At 45.0% G+C, this 17,046-nt stretch overlaps 1 protein-coding gene across 1 annotated transcript in view; it reads right to left on the bottom strand.

Annotated features, from left to right (window-relative positions):
• MARCH3 (membrane associated ring-CH-type finger 3) overlaps window positions 1-17,046 on the bottom strand; it is a 178,334-nt gene that overhangs the window by 62,219 nt on the left and 99,069 nt on the right. The window contains exons 2-3 of the mRNA XM_029619362.1: window positions 12,224-12,473; window positions 9,500-9,704 (exon numbers count right to left, since the gene is read on the bottom strand). Of these exons, the coding sequence (XP_029475222.1) occupies window positions 9,500-9,704; window positions 12,224-12,473 (455 nt within the window). The remainder of the gene's footprint in view (window positions 1-9,499; window positions 9,705-12,223; window positions 12,474-17,046) is intronic.

The following is a 17,046-nucleotide window of genomic DNA, read 5'->3' as shown; positions in this document are numbered from 1 at the left end:
AATATCAGAAAGGGGAAGAGAACTCCAAGGCAAACTGTGGCAAAGTGGCACCAAAACTGGCATAAACAGCTAAAAGTTACTTTACCCTCCATTGCCTCAAGTACAAAACTTAGATTGTAAGCCCTATGAGGATAGAGAAATACCTACAGTACCTGAATGTAAACCAATGTGATATCTCAGATCAAATGTCAGTATATAAAAATAATAAATAAATAAAAGCACTATAAAGGGGCAAAAGGGTGCCAGCAGTGACAGGAGTTCTCCAAGACACCATCAGAAGAGCAAATCATCAGCAAGTGTCAAATATACCCCAAGCCTTCAAAAGAGGGAACAAATAACCGTGGCATGAACCCCCAAAGCAGCATGAAAAGGGCAAAATGGCACCTAGAGTGGTCTGAACATCCTAAGGCACCATGAATGGGGAGGAAAGCAGCAAAAGTGGCAGAAAAAAAAAGCAGGCACCGATAGAGGAAAAAGCAGGACAGTGAGTGGCATGAAGACTCCAATACATCATGACAGCTGCAAAGCAGCCACCCACAGTGTCAGGAACATCCCAAAGTGTAAAGTCTGGAGTATGGAAGCAAGGCAGAGTAGCAGAAAGAACCCCAAGGTGTAAAGTCTGTGGTATAGCAGCAAGACCCACAAGCTGGTACATCTGGGGCATTCTAGCTAGGCAGCATGTCTATATTCGAGGCATGGCAGATAGGTAGTATGGCAGCAAGACCCTCAATGTGTAGGTTCAGGGGTATGGCTGCTAAGCAGTGTGACAGCAAGACTCCCAAGTGTAGATTAATTTAGTTTATTGGATTTGATAACTCTTCTTTCTTTAAAAAAAATCAAAGGAATGTACAATAAAACAACAATATCAATACAACAAAAATTACAGCCAAAGTTAAAATATGAATACCTAAATTTATAAATAAAATATACCGCTAATCCAAAAATAAAATAAAGAAAATCATAACAACAACAATAATAATAAAACCTGTACAAGAATCATACAAAGAGAAAATACAATTACACATGGTGCCTTAGGATGTTCATACCACTTTGCCCTTTTCGTGCTGCCTCAGGGGCTCATGCCACTGTTATGACAGTCTTAGGTGAGTTAACTCTATTTTTATGCTTACAAAAAGCATGTAAGCATTTGAAAATGTAACCTTTAAAAAATGTCAAATTGTGGACAGTTAAACATCAAAGGCTCTAAAATAAAAAGCCAGGTCTTCTTTAATTTGGCAAATTCCTTTTCCAAATGCAAAGGCTAAGAAAGAAAAACTCAGAGGCCTGGCAGCAAAGCAGAATGGCAGCAAGACCCTCAAGGCGTACAGTGTGGGGAATCACATACAGCACAAAGGCATCAAAACCCTAAAGGTGTACAGTGCAGTGAATCACAAAAAAAGCCCAAGGCACCAGGAGGGGCATGAAGGGTCTGAGTAATGATGCAGCAAGCATGCAAAGCAATTGTTGGCCAGGGAAATACTAAGAACTGGCAAGTACAATAGGGGAAGGGGACTTGGAAAGAATTTCAAAGAAAGCTGAACAGAAGAGGAAGCACCCTAAGGCATCAAGACTGGCTTGAAGTGGCAGAGGCACCAGTGGTACTGGTGATTAAAATCAGAAACAGTAGAAGCAGCACAATGCAGTAAGAAGAGTAGCTGAAACCCGCCCAAAGTTTATTTCGAGGACTGAAGCAGGAGGAACAATGGCATCAAAAGCCCAAGGCACCAGGAGGAGGAAAGTGGTGCCAGGAATGGCATGAAGAGCCCAAGCTGTGGTGCAGCAAGTATGCAAAGCAATGGGTGGCCAAAGCAAGACCAAAGGTCAGCAAGGAATGTAGGGGAAGGGGATTTGGAAAGAACCTTGAAGATAGCCAGAGCAGAGGAGGAAGTACCATAAGGCACTAAGAATGGCTTCTCCTTCGGTCCCTTCTAGAGGACTTTGTGGCATGTGTGAGGAGATCCCACCACCAGGAGCTATCTTCTGCATGGCAAGGCCAATTCTTCTGGCAGCTCACCCAGGGGCCTGAGCACAGATGCAGAATCAGTCTATTCTCCTGACAGCTGGAGTTGGGACAGCACATTCCTCTGGCTTTCATGACTGCTCTTTCTTCAGAGTATGGGACTACCCTGCATCCCAACCCAGGGGAGGCTAGGGCATCTTCCCTTTTTGTTCTTAGCTCTGCTAAGGCCTTCCTTCCACTGGAGAGCAGAGGGTGGACCCCAGTTCACTGCATGTTAATCTACAGCAGTTGGGATACATGTCCCAGACAGAGGCATGCCTACCTGGTTGATAATACCAGTAACATATCTTCTGTCAAAGAATAAAGACTGAGGCCATGCACATGTTAAGTACATATGGCAGGTACAGTGAAAATGAAGATGGCTTATTAAATCAGTTTTGGGTCCATCTGTTATTTAGATAACTGTGGTAACTCTAGAGCACTGTGGTAACTGGCAAGCACTGACCCCTAAGACTTAGTGCGAGGAATTGCAAACAGCACAAAGGTGTCAAAAAACCAAGGCATAGAATGCGGAATATCACAAACAGGACAAAGGCCTAGACAGCAAGGCAGAAAACCAGAAAAGAGATGGGATGGGAGAGAAACTTGTATTTTTTTCTTTTTTCACATTTTTATTTTGGGAACAAAACATCTCAGTATAGCCAAGATTGAAGCAGGGAGGGAGAACTAGGCTGGGATCCAAACAGCAAACAACATAGAGGCATCAAAACCTCTAAGGTGATACATCTGAGACATGCAGGTATGCATAAAAGCAGAAAGACCCCGAAGGTAGTACATCTGGGGCACAGAAGGTAAGTATAGAAGCAGCAAGACCTGAAGGTGGTATATTGGGGGTATGGCAGCTAGGAAGAGTGGCAGTAAGACTTCCAAGGTGCTGTCAGTTGTCTCTCCGCTCGCATGGAAATTCTGGAAAACCCAGCAAAGGCATATAGATTTTCAAAAAGACCAATTTTTTCTATCAACTCTGGCACCAATCTTGAGTGCTGAGGGCCTCATGATGACTCCTGCCACAGAGAAGACATAATTGCTAGGTATGCTGGTTGGTAGGCAGGGAAGAGTATACTGAACCATCTTGACCAGATAAAGCCAGTCTATGGACTTGTGTGCCCAATATGCCAATGCATCTGTGTCCATGTCCTCAATGGGCTCTGTTATCATGTCACAGAAATTTCTGCTGGGGGTCACCTTTTCTGGGGTAGGGCATTCAGCTGCTTGAGCAATAGCCTGTGTCAGGAGAGATGGTTCTCTGCAGGCAACATGTCTTTGGTGTGGGATCGCCCTTGTTAGCTTGTGTACTCAAGGAAAAGCACTTGAATAAATATGTAAAATTTATAATGAAAATAATAAGATTCGGTTTAACATGATGGTGAAATACAACATTGCTGAATATGTAAGGGACATGTTAAATACAAGCTTTGACTAAAGCAAGTTGTTTATGTTGCTGGGATTGACAATAGGAGCAGCGAATATATTGACAATGCATTATGGAAGGATAAATCAAACGGATATCTCATACCTATGAAACAATGTTACACATGTGCAATATTTAGGCTGTAATTGTAAAATCAATGGACCCAGAAAACAAGTCAGAAGCCGATCCAGTTGGCTGTGTAGCAGTAAAGAAAACTAGAATCGGATAATAGAAAAAGCCCTTTATTGAATTTGCCCGACTCTGGCCGAGTTTCGCTCTTTAGTTGAGAGCTGCCTCAGGGGCAATCAATGTTAGTAGGACTTATTGTGTGCCTGCAGGGCCTAAGCCTCAAGTTGTATGCATCAACTAAAACCTGTTTAATCATAAATCTCTACTTTGAACCATGTGGTAATATCAAGTAGCACCAACGATCACTTCATTCAGTTTGTGTCATCAAACCTCAGATAGGACATATGTGACTGCAGAGCATGTCAACGAGGATTCAGCCGCAATCGATTGGTGCTACTTGATTGTCCCGAGGCAGCTCTCGACCAAAGAGCGAACCTCGGCCAGAGTCGGGCAAATTCAATAAAGGGCTTTTTCTATTATCCGATTCTTGTTTTCTTTACTGCTACATTGTAAAATCAATGTTCTACTAAAAAATTGGGATATTGTTTTAATGGGAGGGTATCCCCTGAGAAGATGACCGTGGGTTGTTGAAACTAGAGTCCTAGTAGGGATTTTTGAGAATGTTGGGGCTGTTTTTATGAAGATGTGAGAGATGATGTTTGGAATAAATGTTTCATTTAAATGCATTTAATTGTACAATAAATAATCCTTATAAATTTAAGGTACCATTTATTTATAGTATTTGAGACTCTTTGCCAGATAGAGAAGTCTTGTCTGTCTGGTCTCTTTGCCAACTTGTTCTGCCTCTGCTCCCAGGAGGCTGTAATGTCACGCCAGCAAGAGTTGGTTGCTATAGTTACCAGTTTGTTTGCTCATTTCAACCATAGATTTCAATAAGCCTTAGACTTGAATGGGAAACAAATGAATGAGATGAAATTTTTAATTTAAGTTCATGGGCACGCTCCATTTGTTTTGGAGGTCCACAAATAAAATGAAAATGGACTCATTTGTTGTATTTTACCTGTTTGTTTCAAATGAATGCACATCCCTATCGGAAACTACACGCACACCTATACAGGCGAATTTTCAAAGATGTTATGAATGTAAATTTAATACTACTGTAGCAATTTTCAAAAGCCATTTATGCAAATAAAGTGCACTTACATGGATAAATCACAGGGACAATTCAATGGCATATATTGAGGCAATTTTCAAAAGCCCACTTACATGGGTAAAATGCATTTACACATCTAAAACCCAATTTTAAACATGTAAATGCTTTTTAAAATCAGGCTTTTAATTTGCAAAATGTATGAGCAATCTGGCTTGCATATAACTTATGCAAGTTATCTCGTTGATCTGAAATACTTCAGCATATGTAATTTTAGTCACATAACCTGATATGCCAATACAACATATGAGGAAGCCCCATATTTGAAAATGGGTCCTGTCTGAGTGGGCCTAAAAGCACATGCAATCCACTCCAGAAAATGCACTTTTAAATATATTGTCCTTTCACTTTACAGGTCTATATTCAGCACCATCTGTCCGGCTATATTTGGATTTCAAAATCCCAACATACTGAATGGTTTTGAGTTATCCAGCTAAGTAGTCAGCTTGCTGAAACTTAGCCAGATAACCTGAGGCATGCCAGGGGTGGCACCAATTATCCAGCTAAAATAGCCAACTAAATTTAGGAATCCCTAAAAGTAGGCCTAAAGTTAGCCAAATAAACGTATCTGGCTAACTTCCCTCGAGACAGATACATTCAGCGGTATATCTGCGATGCTGAATATCTGGAATGTTCTCTGAACATTAACCCCACAGTGTTTATCTTTTCATACTGTGCCATTTTACTTCTGAATACTAAAAAATCCACCAATCTGTTCCTAGTCGAAAAATCTACGACAGTTTTATCTACAATGAATCTTGCACTTTCAGGATACCTTAAAAAGAATTATCAGAAAGGTCAGTAATTTCCTGCTGATAATTAACAGGCCGATACAGAAAGAAACGCGGAAGAGCAGGCGAGCGCCCGCTCTCCCGGCGCGCGCACAGGACACTTATAAAATTATTCAAATTAGGGCCCGCGGTAAAAGGAGGCGCTAGGGTCACTAGTGCGTCCCTAGCGCCTCCTTTTTGACAGGAGCAGTGGCTGTCAGCGGGTTTGACAGCCGACGCTCAATTTTGCTGGCGTCGGTTCTCGGACCCGCTGACAGCCACGGGTTCAGAAACCAGATGCCGGCAAAATTGAGCGTCCAGTTTTCAACCCGTGAGCCAAGGGCTGCTTTTAAATTTTTTTATTTTTTATTATTTTTTACTTTTCGGACCTCCGACTTAATATCGCCATGATATTAAGTCGGAGGATGCACAGAAAAGCAGTTTTTACTGCTTTTCTGTACACTTTCCCGGTGCCGAGAGAAATTAACGCCTATCTTTGCATGTTGCAGGTGCTATTAGGTTCGGGGGGGTTGGACGCTCGTTTTCGACGCGCTATTAACCCTTACTGAATAAGGGGTAAAGCTAGCTTGTCGAAAACACGCGTCCAACCGCGGGTTAACGGTGCGCTCCACTGGATTGCACTGTACTGTATCGGCCTGTAAGAAAGCTTCTTTAATAAGCGTGAATGGTTCTGGAGACATCCATCTAAATTCTTACTTTCTGACCCAAAAATGGCTTGATCTCTACATGGCAGAGAGGCTTATGGAATCCAGCCCTTCCTGGATTCCAAAATTTAATTCGTCCAATTGTTTCATTTAAAAAAAAAAAAAAAAGTGGGGGGGGGGGGGGGGTTTACATTCCACGGAAGAAGCCTTTTTCCCAGAAAGCGAAAGGCTCGATTTCTGCCACTCTTACTTTTGCTGTGAAGTGATTCTGCATGGCTCTGACGGTAACAAAAACGATCCTGCACAAGGAGAAAAACTCCTTTAATCCTGGAAGGGGTTGCAGGTGAGCACGGGTGACACTGCCACTACAGGACACCCCAAGAATCTGCCGGTGTCCTATGGCTGTGGTACTGTATATAGAAGTGCGAACCCTCCCAAAACAGGTCTGACAGAAAATCCGGACATTTTAACACATACCGTACATTTTTAAAAAGTCTGAATAAAAAATAATTTATAAATATAGGACATGATGGCAAATAAAGGCCCATCTGGCCCATTCACATCTCCTGCTCTGCTGTGTGGCCCTTCCTATCCGTCAGAAATCCCAGGTTTTCTCGAATTCAGATACTGTCCTTGTGTCTCCACCACCTCCACAGGGAGGCTGCTTCATGCACCAACTACCCTCTCTGTAAAGAAATATTTCCTTAGATTACTCCTCGGTCTACCCTCTTTCACCCTCCTCCCATGACCCCTTGTTCCAGTACCTCCTTTATGTTGAAAAAGGCCCACTTTCTGTGAATTTATTCCTTGCAGACATTGAAATGTCTCTAAAATATCTCCCCTTTCCCTCTTTCACGCCAGTCTAGCCCCAAATGCTTTATGAAGACTGTTGACTGTCTTAGTAGCCACTCTCTGGACCAACTCATAGAAACATGATGGCAGAAAAAAAACCATATGGCCCATCCAGTCTGCCCATCCGTCCAATTAATTTAGCATTCTAATTCCCGATAGGAATGGTCTCGCTGGGGTTGTGTGCTCTTTCTTGGCTTGCTCTGGTGCGGGGGGGGGGGTTGAGGCATGGGAGTGGCGGAGGGATGGGGTGGTTGGATAACTCAGTGGGGGAAAAAGTTAAAAATGTTTTGAATTATTTTGTTGACTGTGAACTGTGAGAGGTTTGACATGCTTCAGAGTCTTGTATGTCAAGCTTTTGTTCTTGTATATTTTCAATAAACAGTTTTAAATATAATTCTCATCACTTCCTTAGAGATCCCCTGTATTTATCCCATGCTTTCTTGAATTCAGATACTGTTTTTGCCTGCACCACCTCTACTGGGAGGCTGTTCCATGCATTCATCACTGTCTTTGAAAAGAAATATTTCCTAAGATTACTCTTAAGTCTATCCCCTTTCAACCTCATTGAATGACCCCTCATTCTACAGCCTCCTTTCCGATGAAAGAAGCTTACTTCCTGTGCATGGAAACCTTTAAGATATTTGAATGTCTCTATCATATCTCCCCTATTTTACCTTTCCTCCAGGGTGTACATGTTTAGATCTTTAAGTCTAACCCCATATGCTTTAGAATGAAGACTGCTGATCATTTTGGTAGACACTCTCTGGACAGACTCCATCCCATTTATATCCTTTTGAAGGTGTGGTCTCCAGTATTGTGCACAGTATTCCAAGTGAGGTCTTATCAGGCACCTATATAGGGACATTATCACTTCCCTTTTTCTGCTGACCATTCCTCTCCCTATGCAGCCAAGCATCTTTCTGGCTTTTACTGTTGCTTTATCCACCTGTTTGGCCACATTAAGGTTATCAGATACAATCACTCCCAGATCCCGCTCTTCCTTTGTGCTTAGAAGAATTTCATCTCCAATACTGTACCTTTCCCTTGGGTTTTTACATCCTAAATGTATTACTCCTTTTTAGCATTAAATCTTAGCTGCCAGACCTTTGACCATTCCTCGAGCTTTGCTAGATCTCCAACCTGTTACAGATTGTGGTATCATTGGCAAAAAGACAAAACGTACATAACAATCCTTCCATTATGTCGTTCACAAAAATGATGAAAACACCCAGTCCAAGGACTGAGAAACAGAGACCTTTTGAAGATGTGGTCTCCAAAATTGTACAGAACACTCCAACTTTTGCTTCTGTATAAGTCTCAGGTGTGACCTCATAATTTTTTCCTGCTGGCTAGTCCTTTCCCTATGCACCCAAACATCCTTCTGGCTTTTTCCATTGCCTTATCTACCAGTTTGACAACATTAACCTTTCAGGTTTTTGAACTATCAAAATAAGCTCAAGTTTCAACTTGCTAACAAAATTTGGGATTTTGTGTCATACAATGATTGAATTAACACAAGGTTTCTGGCCTAGAGTGGTTTTACTGCACCCAATGTTCAAACTTGTGCTAACGCATGCAGCAATTTTTCTGTCACGTGTTGCCATGTGCCCCATATATGTGTGTGTACTCTTCCAGATTGTGTGTCAAATCTGAAATTTGCTTCAGTATCTTTGAGGAAAAAAAAACCAAATTAGAAGCCAATTTCCCAACTGAGTTTTTAGAAGCTGTGGCGGAAAACTCCAAACAGATAGGAGAATGCTGCAATTTTCTTTTACAAGCTCAAACTAGGGTAAAATCCACCTGATTTAAGATTAATCTCAAATTATTTGTGCATCCTTAATATTATATAAATTCAATTATTAATTGCAAGAAAAGGAAACGCTGAGTAGAGCTGATACCTTCATTTGTTTAGAAACATTTGTAAAGCTTAATTTTAAATAACTTTTATTTTTCGAAAGCTAACTCTTTCTACTTTCTGCAGTCAAATTAATCTGCTTTGTTATTACTAGGTCCACATTAAAAGATGCAAAAGTCAGCTATTTGTAAGGCCATAGCCCCTCCCCTCAAGTACTGTGCCACATACCTGTAAGCAGACAGTAATAATTTCTGAATACACTAATGATGGGTCTCTGTTGTTTTTGGTGGGGCACTGCTGTGGGGGGATGTGCCCAGACTTTTTCACCACACCCTCGGCCCTCTGTGCTCTGCTCAGAGACCATTTTCAAAGCATTCAAAAAACAAAGGAAACACCCCCTCCAAAACAAAATATTTTAGCCTTCTTAACCAAAACAAAATTCACGTATCACTGAAGGTCCCCTCTTCTCATGAAAATCGAATTTCCCAGTCTGTTCTATTTAGGGGGTTTTTTTTTTTGGTTTTGGCTTGCATCGGTGGAGCCTGCGTGATCCTGGCCAGAAGGAAGACCACGCCCTCCTTTCATGTACAACACCCACTCCCACTGCCCGCGTGTCACGTGCTCACCTCCACCAATGGCCGGGGTTTGCGCTCCACCACGAAGCTGAAATGACAGAGCTCACAGTAGCTGGTGTTGGAGGAGGAGAGCCAGCGCTCCAGGCAGCTGCGGTGGATCATGCCCAGCGTCCCCGTGCACTCACAGGGAGACAGCAGGTCCTCCTGGCCACCACCCTCGTGGCAAATCCTGCACATGGGCCGCTCGTTGAAAGGGCTGTGGAAGAGAACAGGAGAAACATCACAGGGCCCTGATCCTGGCTTTGGGTTTCCCCCTCCCACGTACACCGAAGCCAATACATAGGGATACAGGATTCCAACCAAACAATAAAGATTTGGATGTCAGAAATATTTACGGATTGAAGCACTAGAGTACTGTTATATCGTGTGGAAACAAAGGCAGTGCTCCATTTTTTTTTTTCCAATAAGAAAATAAATTATAAAAATGTTTGCAAGTCAGTTATTTTTATCGTCTTAAATTTGTTATTCTTTTTTTTTTAAGATTAAAAGAAAGCACTCCAATTTGAGGTCAAATGCAGGCCAGGATGGATGATGTAACCTGGTGCCATTAGTAGGGTTTAACAACGAGGCCGACTTCTCCAAATGAGCATAGAGCGCTAGCCAACTAAGGAGACCACTCAAGGCCCGCAAACAGGTCTGGTGCTCAGAATATCCGCGAGAAAATATTCATGAGAGCACGGCAGAGTGGGCTCTGATTTATAGTCTGGTCACATAGGTTAGTGAGCTTGAAAACCAGGCCTGACTGCGGCCCTTGAGAACGGGGAGTGGAAGACTCCCAGAGGTCACGGAAAAGCGTGTCTGAACTGTCAGAGGAAGGAGACGAGCTCATCTTCTGCTTCGGATTATGTTTATATGGCATCAACAGTGCAGACAGCACCGTTAAAAAGGTGAACAGGGACAGAGCGAATGATTAACTCTTTCAAGCGCAGTAAGTAGAGCCTGCAGTAAAAGTGGGGCAGCTGAAAGGGAAGAAAACCTTTACACTTCAGTACTGTCGGAATATTGTTCTAGAAGGTGTTCAGGATTTAAGTAGAATGCTGCTGCTGCGCGACGTTAGTCTGCTGCTCTTACCCTCCCTGACACCTGAGAAAGAGAAAGCTAATGCTCTGACGCTGCTCCCAGGGGTCGGGCAGGACTCAGGAGAGGCTAGGGCATGGATGCACTCGCACCTCGAATTCTGAAAGCGGCACAGCCGCAGACACAGAGCAAAGCTGTCACCTGGCACTACCCATGGACTCCCTGAGACTTTCTCCACGTGCTGAACGCAAGAGGGTTGGAGGCTGACAGTTTCCACTGGCGACAAACAGTGCAGGGAAGCTCCACCACACACAGTCCTGTCCCGGGCAGGGTAACTGCATTTTTCACGGACCTTACCAGTGCAATGGCACAGACGACTCTTGTCAGGCCTTCTGTGCTTTTACATACAAGAAAATCAAGGGTGCATTTTGCTGCCAGCCCTGTGGCTCCGTAGCAAGCATCGTGCACCTGCCATGACAAAGGTCCCCCGGTTCAACGTCCAGGTCGAGTCCTGCGCCCCATGGACTGGCCAGAGCTGGGGGATGCTGCGGAGGCAGCGCTCACAGCCCCTGGAGGGAGAGGGGAGGCTGCGATCATCGTCCAGGCCAACACCTGGTGGCCGGATATAGAATCTAGGATACAGCATTCCTTCCGAGTCAGAAAAGGCTTCCGGTCCCCTAGGAAATGGCTTAATGCCTTGGTGCTGAAACCGGCTCTCAGGCCCACCCACCCCCCTCCCCCTATAAGCCATGTTTTCAGGATCTGCCTAAAGAACGTGCACGAGATACATTTGCGCTTGCTGCCTCCGATATCTGCAAATCTATCTCAGGTGGTCAATGGGGATATCCTGAAACCCAACTGATTGGGGACGTGGGGGGTGCCGAGGATCAATTTGAGCAGCTTACTGTACAATGCCTGCATGGAGTTCCCAGGAAAGCAGCATTCTGATCAGCAGTGGTGACCTGGAAGCAGCTGGCAAGCGCAGTACAGCGTTGAAATTAAACCACTTCTTCTCTCCCTCCCGACTGCCAGAGCAGGCCCCACTTCAGTGATAAAGAGTGGGGGATCTGCCCAGCTCCTCGCTCATTTCCTCCCGCTGAGCACCATCGTCTGCCACACCTGCTTGTAAAGGTGCCAGTGCTTGCTTGCTTAATGAATTCAATATTTCAACTTGATTATCCACTTTTGTCAAACAGCTCAAAAAGGTTATAGTAAAAAATAAAACAAACAAACAGAAAAAAACAAACAATCCCCAAACCACCTTCCACCCTCAACAAGTAGCTCTAAACCATTACAATACAAATAACATCCTAAAATAATCTCCCACCCTCAACCCACCCAAACCAACCCCCAGTCAGTCCTTTAATCCCAGCCCTTATTTAATAAACCATTACAACCTGCCCTTCCACCCTCACATCCACTCACTGCAAGACAGTATGTCTGAAACAAGAATGCAAAATGCTTTCTTTCACCCTGGCCAATACTCAGGACTGAGAAAGGGGTGGAAAAAAAAGGGTCAGCAAGTTTTAACTGCAAACCAACAGAAAAAAAAAAAGGAAAATAAGGCATGCCGAAAGTGTCAGCGAGCGAGCACCTTTTCATACCTCTTCCTCCAGTGCCCCCTATGCCTTCCTATCCCCGCTCCTCACTGCACCCCCTCGGCGCTTGTTTAGCAGCCCCCCCAACTCTTCGGCCTACCTCTGGGTGGCAAGAGTCCGTACGACCGTGGAGAGCAGCTGGCCGTCCTTGGCTGAGACCTGCATGACATAGCGCGGCTGCGGCTGTCCGTTCCCGCTGAGCCCCCCGCAGTCCTCCACCGTCTTCACCGAAGGGGCTGAGCCGGCACAGTCTGGCGGCACCTCCGGCAGGTGACTGCAGCGGCTGCTGGTCATGGTGCCGGACAGCAGGGACTCCGCTAACAGCTGCCACGTCCGGACCCGATTCCCATCTAAAACAGATCAGAGACACACACACAGGTTTACTGGGGGGGAGGTCCTGGTTAGTCAGCGGAGTAGCCGGTGCCTGTTGACGGCACTGGTCGGCAGCGGCAGGACAGGGGCACGCTCCTGTCGCTTATCCATTCAGGCTTTTCCACACACAAAAGAGAGGGAAGGTGCAGGCAGCTGCTAATGGTTCATTTTTCTGAGGAATGCCAGCATGCGACACACATCAGGTTTATTGATTTCTAGGAAACTAGAGAAGTGGTAGGGATAACCCCACCCCCCCCCCCCTCCAATGCCTTATTGTCAGCAGGAAAATCACCCTTAGCTGTGCATTGTCCTTGGACTGTCACCAGATGCCACACGCATGCATGCTCAACTTGATTTTTAGAAACTGTAAGGCTCCCCACCCCACCACACACACACACCCCTCGTTTTCTAGCTGCAGATATTGAGGTATTTACTCCACGTTCACTTCCATGAGCTGCTTGCACTGCACCAGAATACACCAAGAGGCGGTACATTTTGGCAGGGGGAAAAGGTGCAGAACCGACAGGAAAGCCGCTAAGTGCACTTCATCACCTGTCCCTCCAGCAGGAGAACGCTGGATTACAAATAACCTGACACAAACCATTTGTAGCCATGTCAGACTCGAGGCCTGTCTTATGTCCCAGCCAAGGTACAATTATTTCTTCACCATGTCACAGCTGCTGGTTTTCATATCACACAAACAGCGAGCTGGCTGGTGGGGGTAGGGGGCTCTAGACAACAGTCCTCCGAGCACCCGATGCATGGTTGTTTTCCCCCCAGGACCAATAAGGTGTAAAAGCAGCTGGGTGTCCGGTAGCTAATGGTGATTCTCACGGTGCGTCAACAATTGCCAGGATATGCGCAAGTAGCATTTAGGACACTTTCTTTTCCAAGCCCACCATCTCATCATGCTTGCCCAGGCCAAGCTTGAAGTGGCTGAGCCGGTCCTGGTTCTGCCCTGAGGCAAGCATGGGGCACAATCAGGACCGGCTCAGCTTCTTCGGTTTGACCTGGGTGAGGTGGCAACCTTCCGGGACCTACCACCCCTGCCACTCCAGAAGCGCGCGCTTACAAGGGTTATGGCAGCTCTCCAACAGCTGAAGGCAAGGCTTCAAAACTTCCAAATATTTGGAATCCAGCAAGATTTCTAATTGTCAGCTAAAACAGGATATCGGAAAGGTTTCATTTAAGTGAGGGAGCAGGGCATGTGCCAATTATTGCACATATCATTTTAAACAATTAAAAATTGTAGAGAAAATACATGATAACTTAATATTGCAACGTATTGCATTTCAATAACTGCCAAAAATTTAAAAAATGATTTTCTATCTTTGTTGTCATCTGACTTCTTTTCCCATTTTTCTTTCCATTTAACTTTTTCTTATGTGTCTCTTTTCTCCATCTGTCCCTTTCCATTCACCTCTTGCCAATGTTTCTCTCTCTCATCTTACTTTTCATTTTTATCTTCTCCACTTTATCTTTCTGCTCTCTCAGTACCTCTTCACTTCCCATCTTACCTGTCGTTTGTTTTGCACCCTTCACTTCCCTCTCAATCTCTAACCTTGCCCATCCATCTCCCCCTCTCAGCAAACCACAGTCCTCCATCTTCCCCTTTTAAACCATTTCTGCTTTCCCCTGTTGCCATTTACCCTTCTCAGTTCATCTTCCCTTAGTCTCTGTATTGCCCTCCAGCAGCCATCTCCTCCCTGTTTCCCTTCTCCTCTCCCCAGCATGAGCAAAAGAATTCAAGCCCACAGCAGGCCCCATGAGTTTTGGAAAGGGCCAGTGCACACGTGCTCACTGTCCCTGCCACCGCTATTTCACGGCATTTGTGCCGACTTCTGGACGCTGGCGTCACAAACAGAAGCAGCAGCTGGAGGACTACCACAGGGACGGTAAACATAAGCACGGGCTTTTTCAGTAACCCCGCCGGGCATGCTGTGGGCCTGCATCAGTCTGCTCGTGCTCACCTGCTACAGGTCGGGGGTGGCCATTGGCTACCATATTTTTGTTGCTCTAGCTGAAGGTACGAAGCTGAATAAATTATCTGATACCACCAATAATTCACTGTGCATGCAAAGGCTTAAGAGCACCTTACTACTCTGGAGAAGAACTGGGGAACCAAGTTCTAGAACTCCTGAGTGATGCCCATGTGTAAAACATTGGTTTCTCTTGACCTTACAAAAAACAAGGGGCAAGACTGAGGAAGTGTCCCTAGGCTGACTTCTAGCTGCTTTCAAAACCTTTAAATGGACACCATTTTTATGGGCACATGAGGTCTGAAATGGACATTATTACGTAAAGGTAAAAAAATGTTTCCACAAAAACTACTCTGTGAGTTTCCTGTGTCTGTCTGGATTTGTTCAGCAGCTTTGCAAGCTTTACTAGTATCTCACTGACCCTCAAGGTTACATCATCATATATCACTGTGTGTCAGAAGTGTACACAAACGAGAGAACATTCTATATCCAGTCAAACCACTGTCTGAGCACGTGCCTTTCATACCGAGAACCAGCAAGGAATGCCCCTGCTACGTTTGCATACATTTTATTCCACTTTTGTTTAATTCTAAATCCAAGGAAGTAAATTAAACCTGAAGGAAATTATCCTGGTTCATTGCCCAGGAGGTGATGTGGGAAGGAGGATCATGCCAATATGATGGAAAGGGCAGACAGAATCAGAAATGAAATCTAGTCTACAACATAACAGACAGCATTAAATGGCAAGGTTTGGCCATCTTGTGTAGAGACCTCTAGGTCTCCAATATCCAACTGGTCCCTAGATTAATTCCTGGGCTAGGATTTTGTAGTTTGCAGACCATCCCTGCAGGTACCTCCACCGAGGCTTCTTTGGATTGGTCAGCAGTGCACTATAAAAGAAAGATGTGCGCAAGGAGCAGTGTGATTTTTGGTTTGGCATTCTGAGTTTTCAGTTGTACTTCTGAGAGCTCCCCATTCATTGCGCCCTGCAGCCTGATCCAGGGGAAGTGGGGTTTTTTTTTTGGGAAGAGATTTGGGAGAAAAGGAAGAGTGTTAGAGGTTTCCCATACTGGGCCCTCAGCCTCCAATTAAGGGATGCAACTCTGCCCTGGCCAGTACCCCACCGCCTGGAAGGGACTGTCTTGGAGATGTGGAAGAGGAGTTTCGAAAAGAAGTCCCCCCCCCCCCCCCCGTGACAGCCTGCTCCTATCTAAGGAGGATTGGGAGGTCAGGATAAGGTGCTGTGATTCCTTCCACCCAGCTAAGTGAGGACAGCAGTCACCAGACAAAGAAGAGAGTGGTTTTGCAGAGAATATTGTTCTTGTGTTTTGGGGAGGAATTCTTTTGCCACTGAGAAGTAGGAGAGATTTTGGACTGTGAACATTTTGGGACTTTTTACCATCAGAAGACAGCTTTTACCATCAGAGAAAAGAGATAGGAGGTCCCTGCCCATAATAGGAGTCCACATTCTGTCACTCGGGAGTGCTGGATTTTTACCTAGTGCCTGCCATCTAAGGGACACTGATTCAGCTAGCAGAACTGAGAAATAGGTGACTTTGGACTGTTTATTTTTGCGGGGAAATAAATTGACAAATTTTTGTTGTGAATTGGACTTGAAGTATTTTTGGTGGGCAGTGCATGTTTGTTGAACACCTCACCAGTGTCCTAGTGTCTTCATTCAGTGTCGGAGGTGCCCTAAAGCAAGGACATCAGAACAGTGAGTAAAGCTGAGCAAACTTCCAAAGACAGACTGAGAGACTGTGTGAGGGGTCCTTACTCAATGAGTCTAGGGCCCTGGAGGTTTGGCCTCTTCTCCGTTGGAGCCAACACCCGGCACCCTGGGGCTAAGTAGACTTTGGTGCGAGAAGAAGGAGAATTGGGAGTAAGAGTGGCCTCAGAGACAACCCTGTGCCCCTGCGTCACAGGAGGTCCCCGAAGAGGGGGGTTACACTTATAAGAGAATGGCCTGGAATAAATTGCCATAAAAACTTACATTCCTGGAAAGCCAGCAGACAACAACATAGAAAATGGGTTGATACAGCAAGGACATGGTGAACCAACATCAAACAGAACCCCTCAGAACCAGCCTCGAGAGCTTATAACCATTCCTCGCACTTACTCTCAACACCCAGTGGGTGGAAGGGGATAGAAGACAAAGATGGAAAAGGCACCACCTGCTTGTAAGAGAGAGCACTGACAGGATCAGCCGCAAAGTGGCTTCTCTCCCAAGCCCTCAGTCAAGAGGACAGGGTGCCTCAGCTGACCTAACTGGCAGGGAGCCAGTGAGAAAAATATGGGGGATTTACCACTAATGAGAAAAGCACAGAGGAATGCTCTGGTTTTAAATGCTCAGAGAAAGCCCATTGCTGCTCAGTTCCAACATATCTTACAAACCAAACACATTCTAGTATAAGAACATGTAAAACGGCGCATTATTTTCTTGAGAATAGACTCAAAGGATCCTCTAAAGAGAGCGCAAGGCCATGGTTATTTTTAACTCTTGCTGCTGGACTCTCCAGGAACCAGCAGTGCAGATACAGCTGCCACCAGCATCTATACCTCTTGCATTTAA

Source organism: Rhinatrema bivittatum, chromosome 1 (assembly GCF_901001135.1).
Source record: "Rhinatrema bivittatum chromosome 1, aRhiBiv1.1, whole genome shotgun sequence".
In the NCBI taxonomy this organism is placed as follows: Eukaryota; Metazoa; Chordata; class Amphibia; order Gymnophiona; family Rhinatrematidae; genus Rhinatrema; species Rhinatrema bivittatum.
Note: the sequence above shows the minus strand (reverse complement) of the source record. Positions and strands in the feature narration are given on the sequence as shown.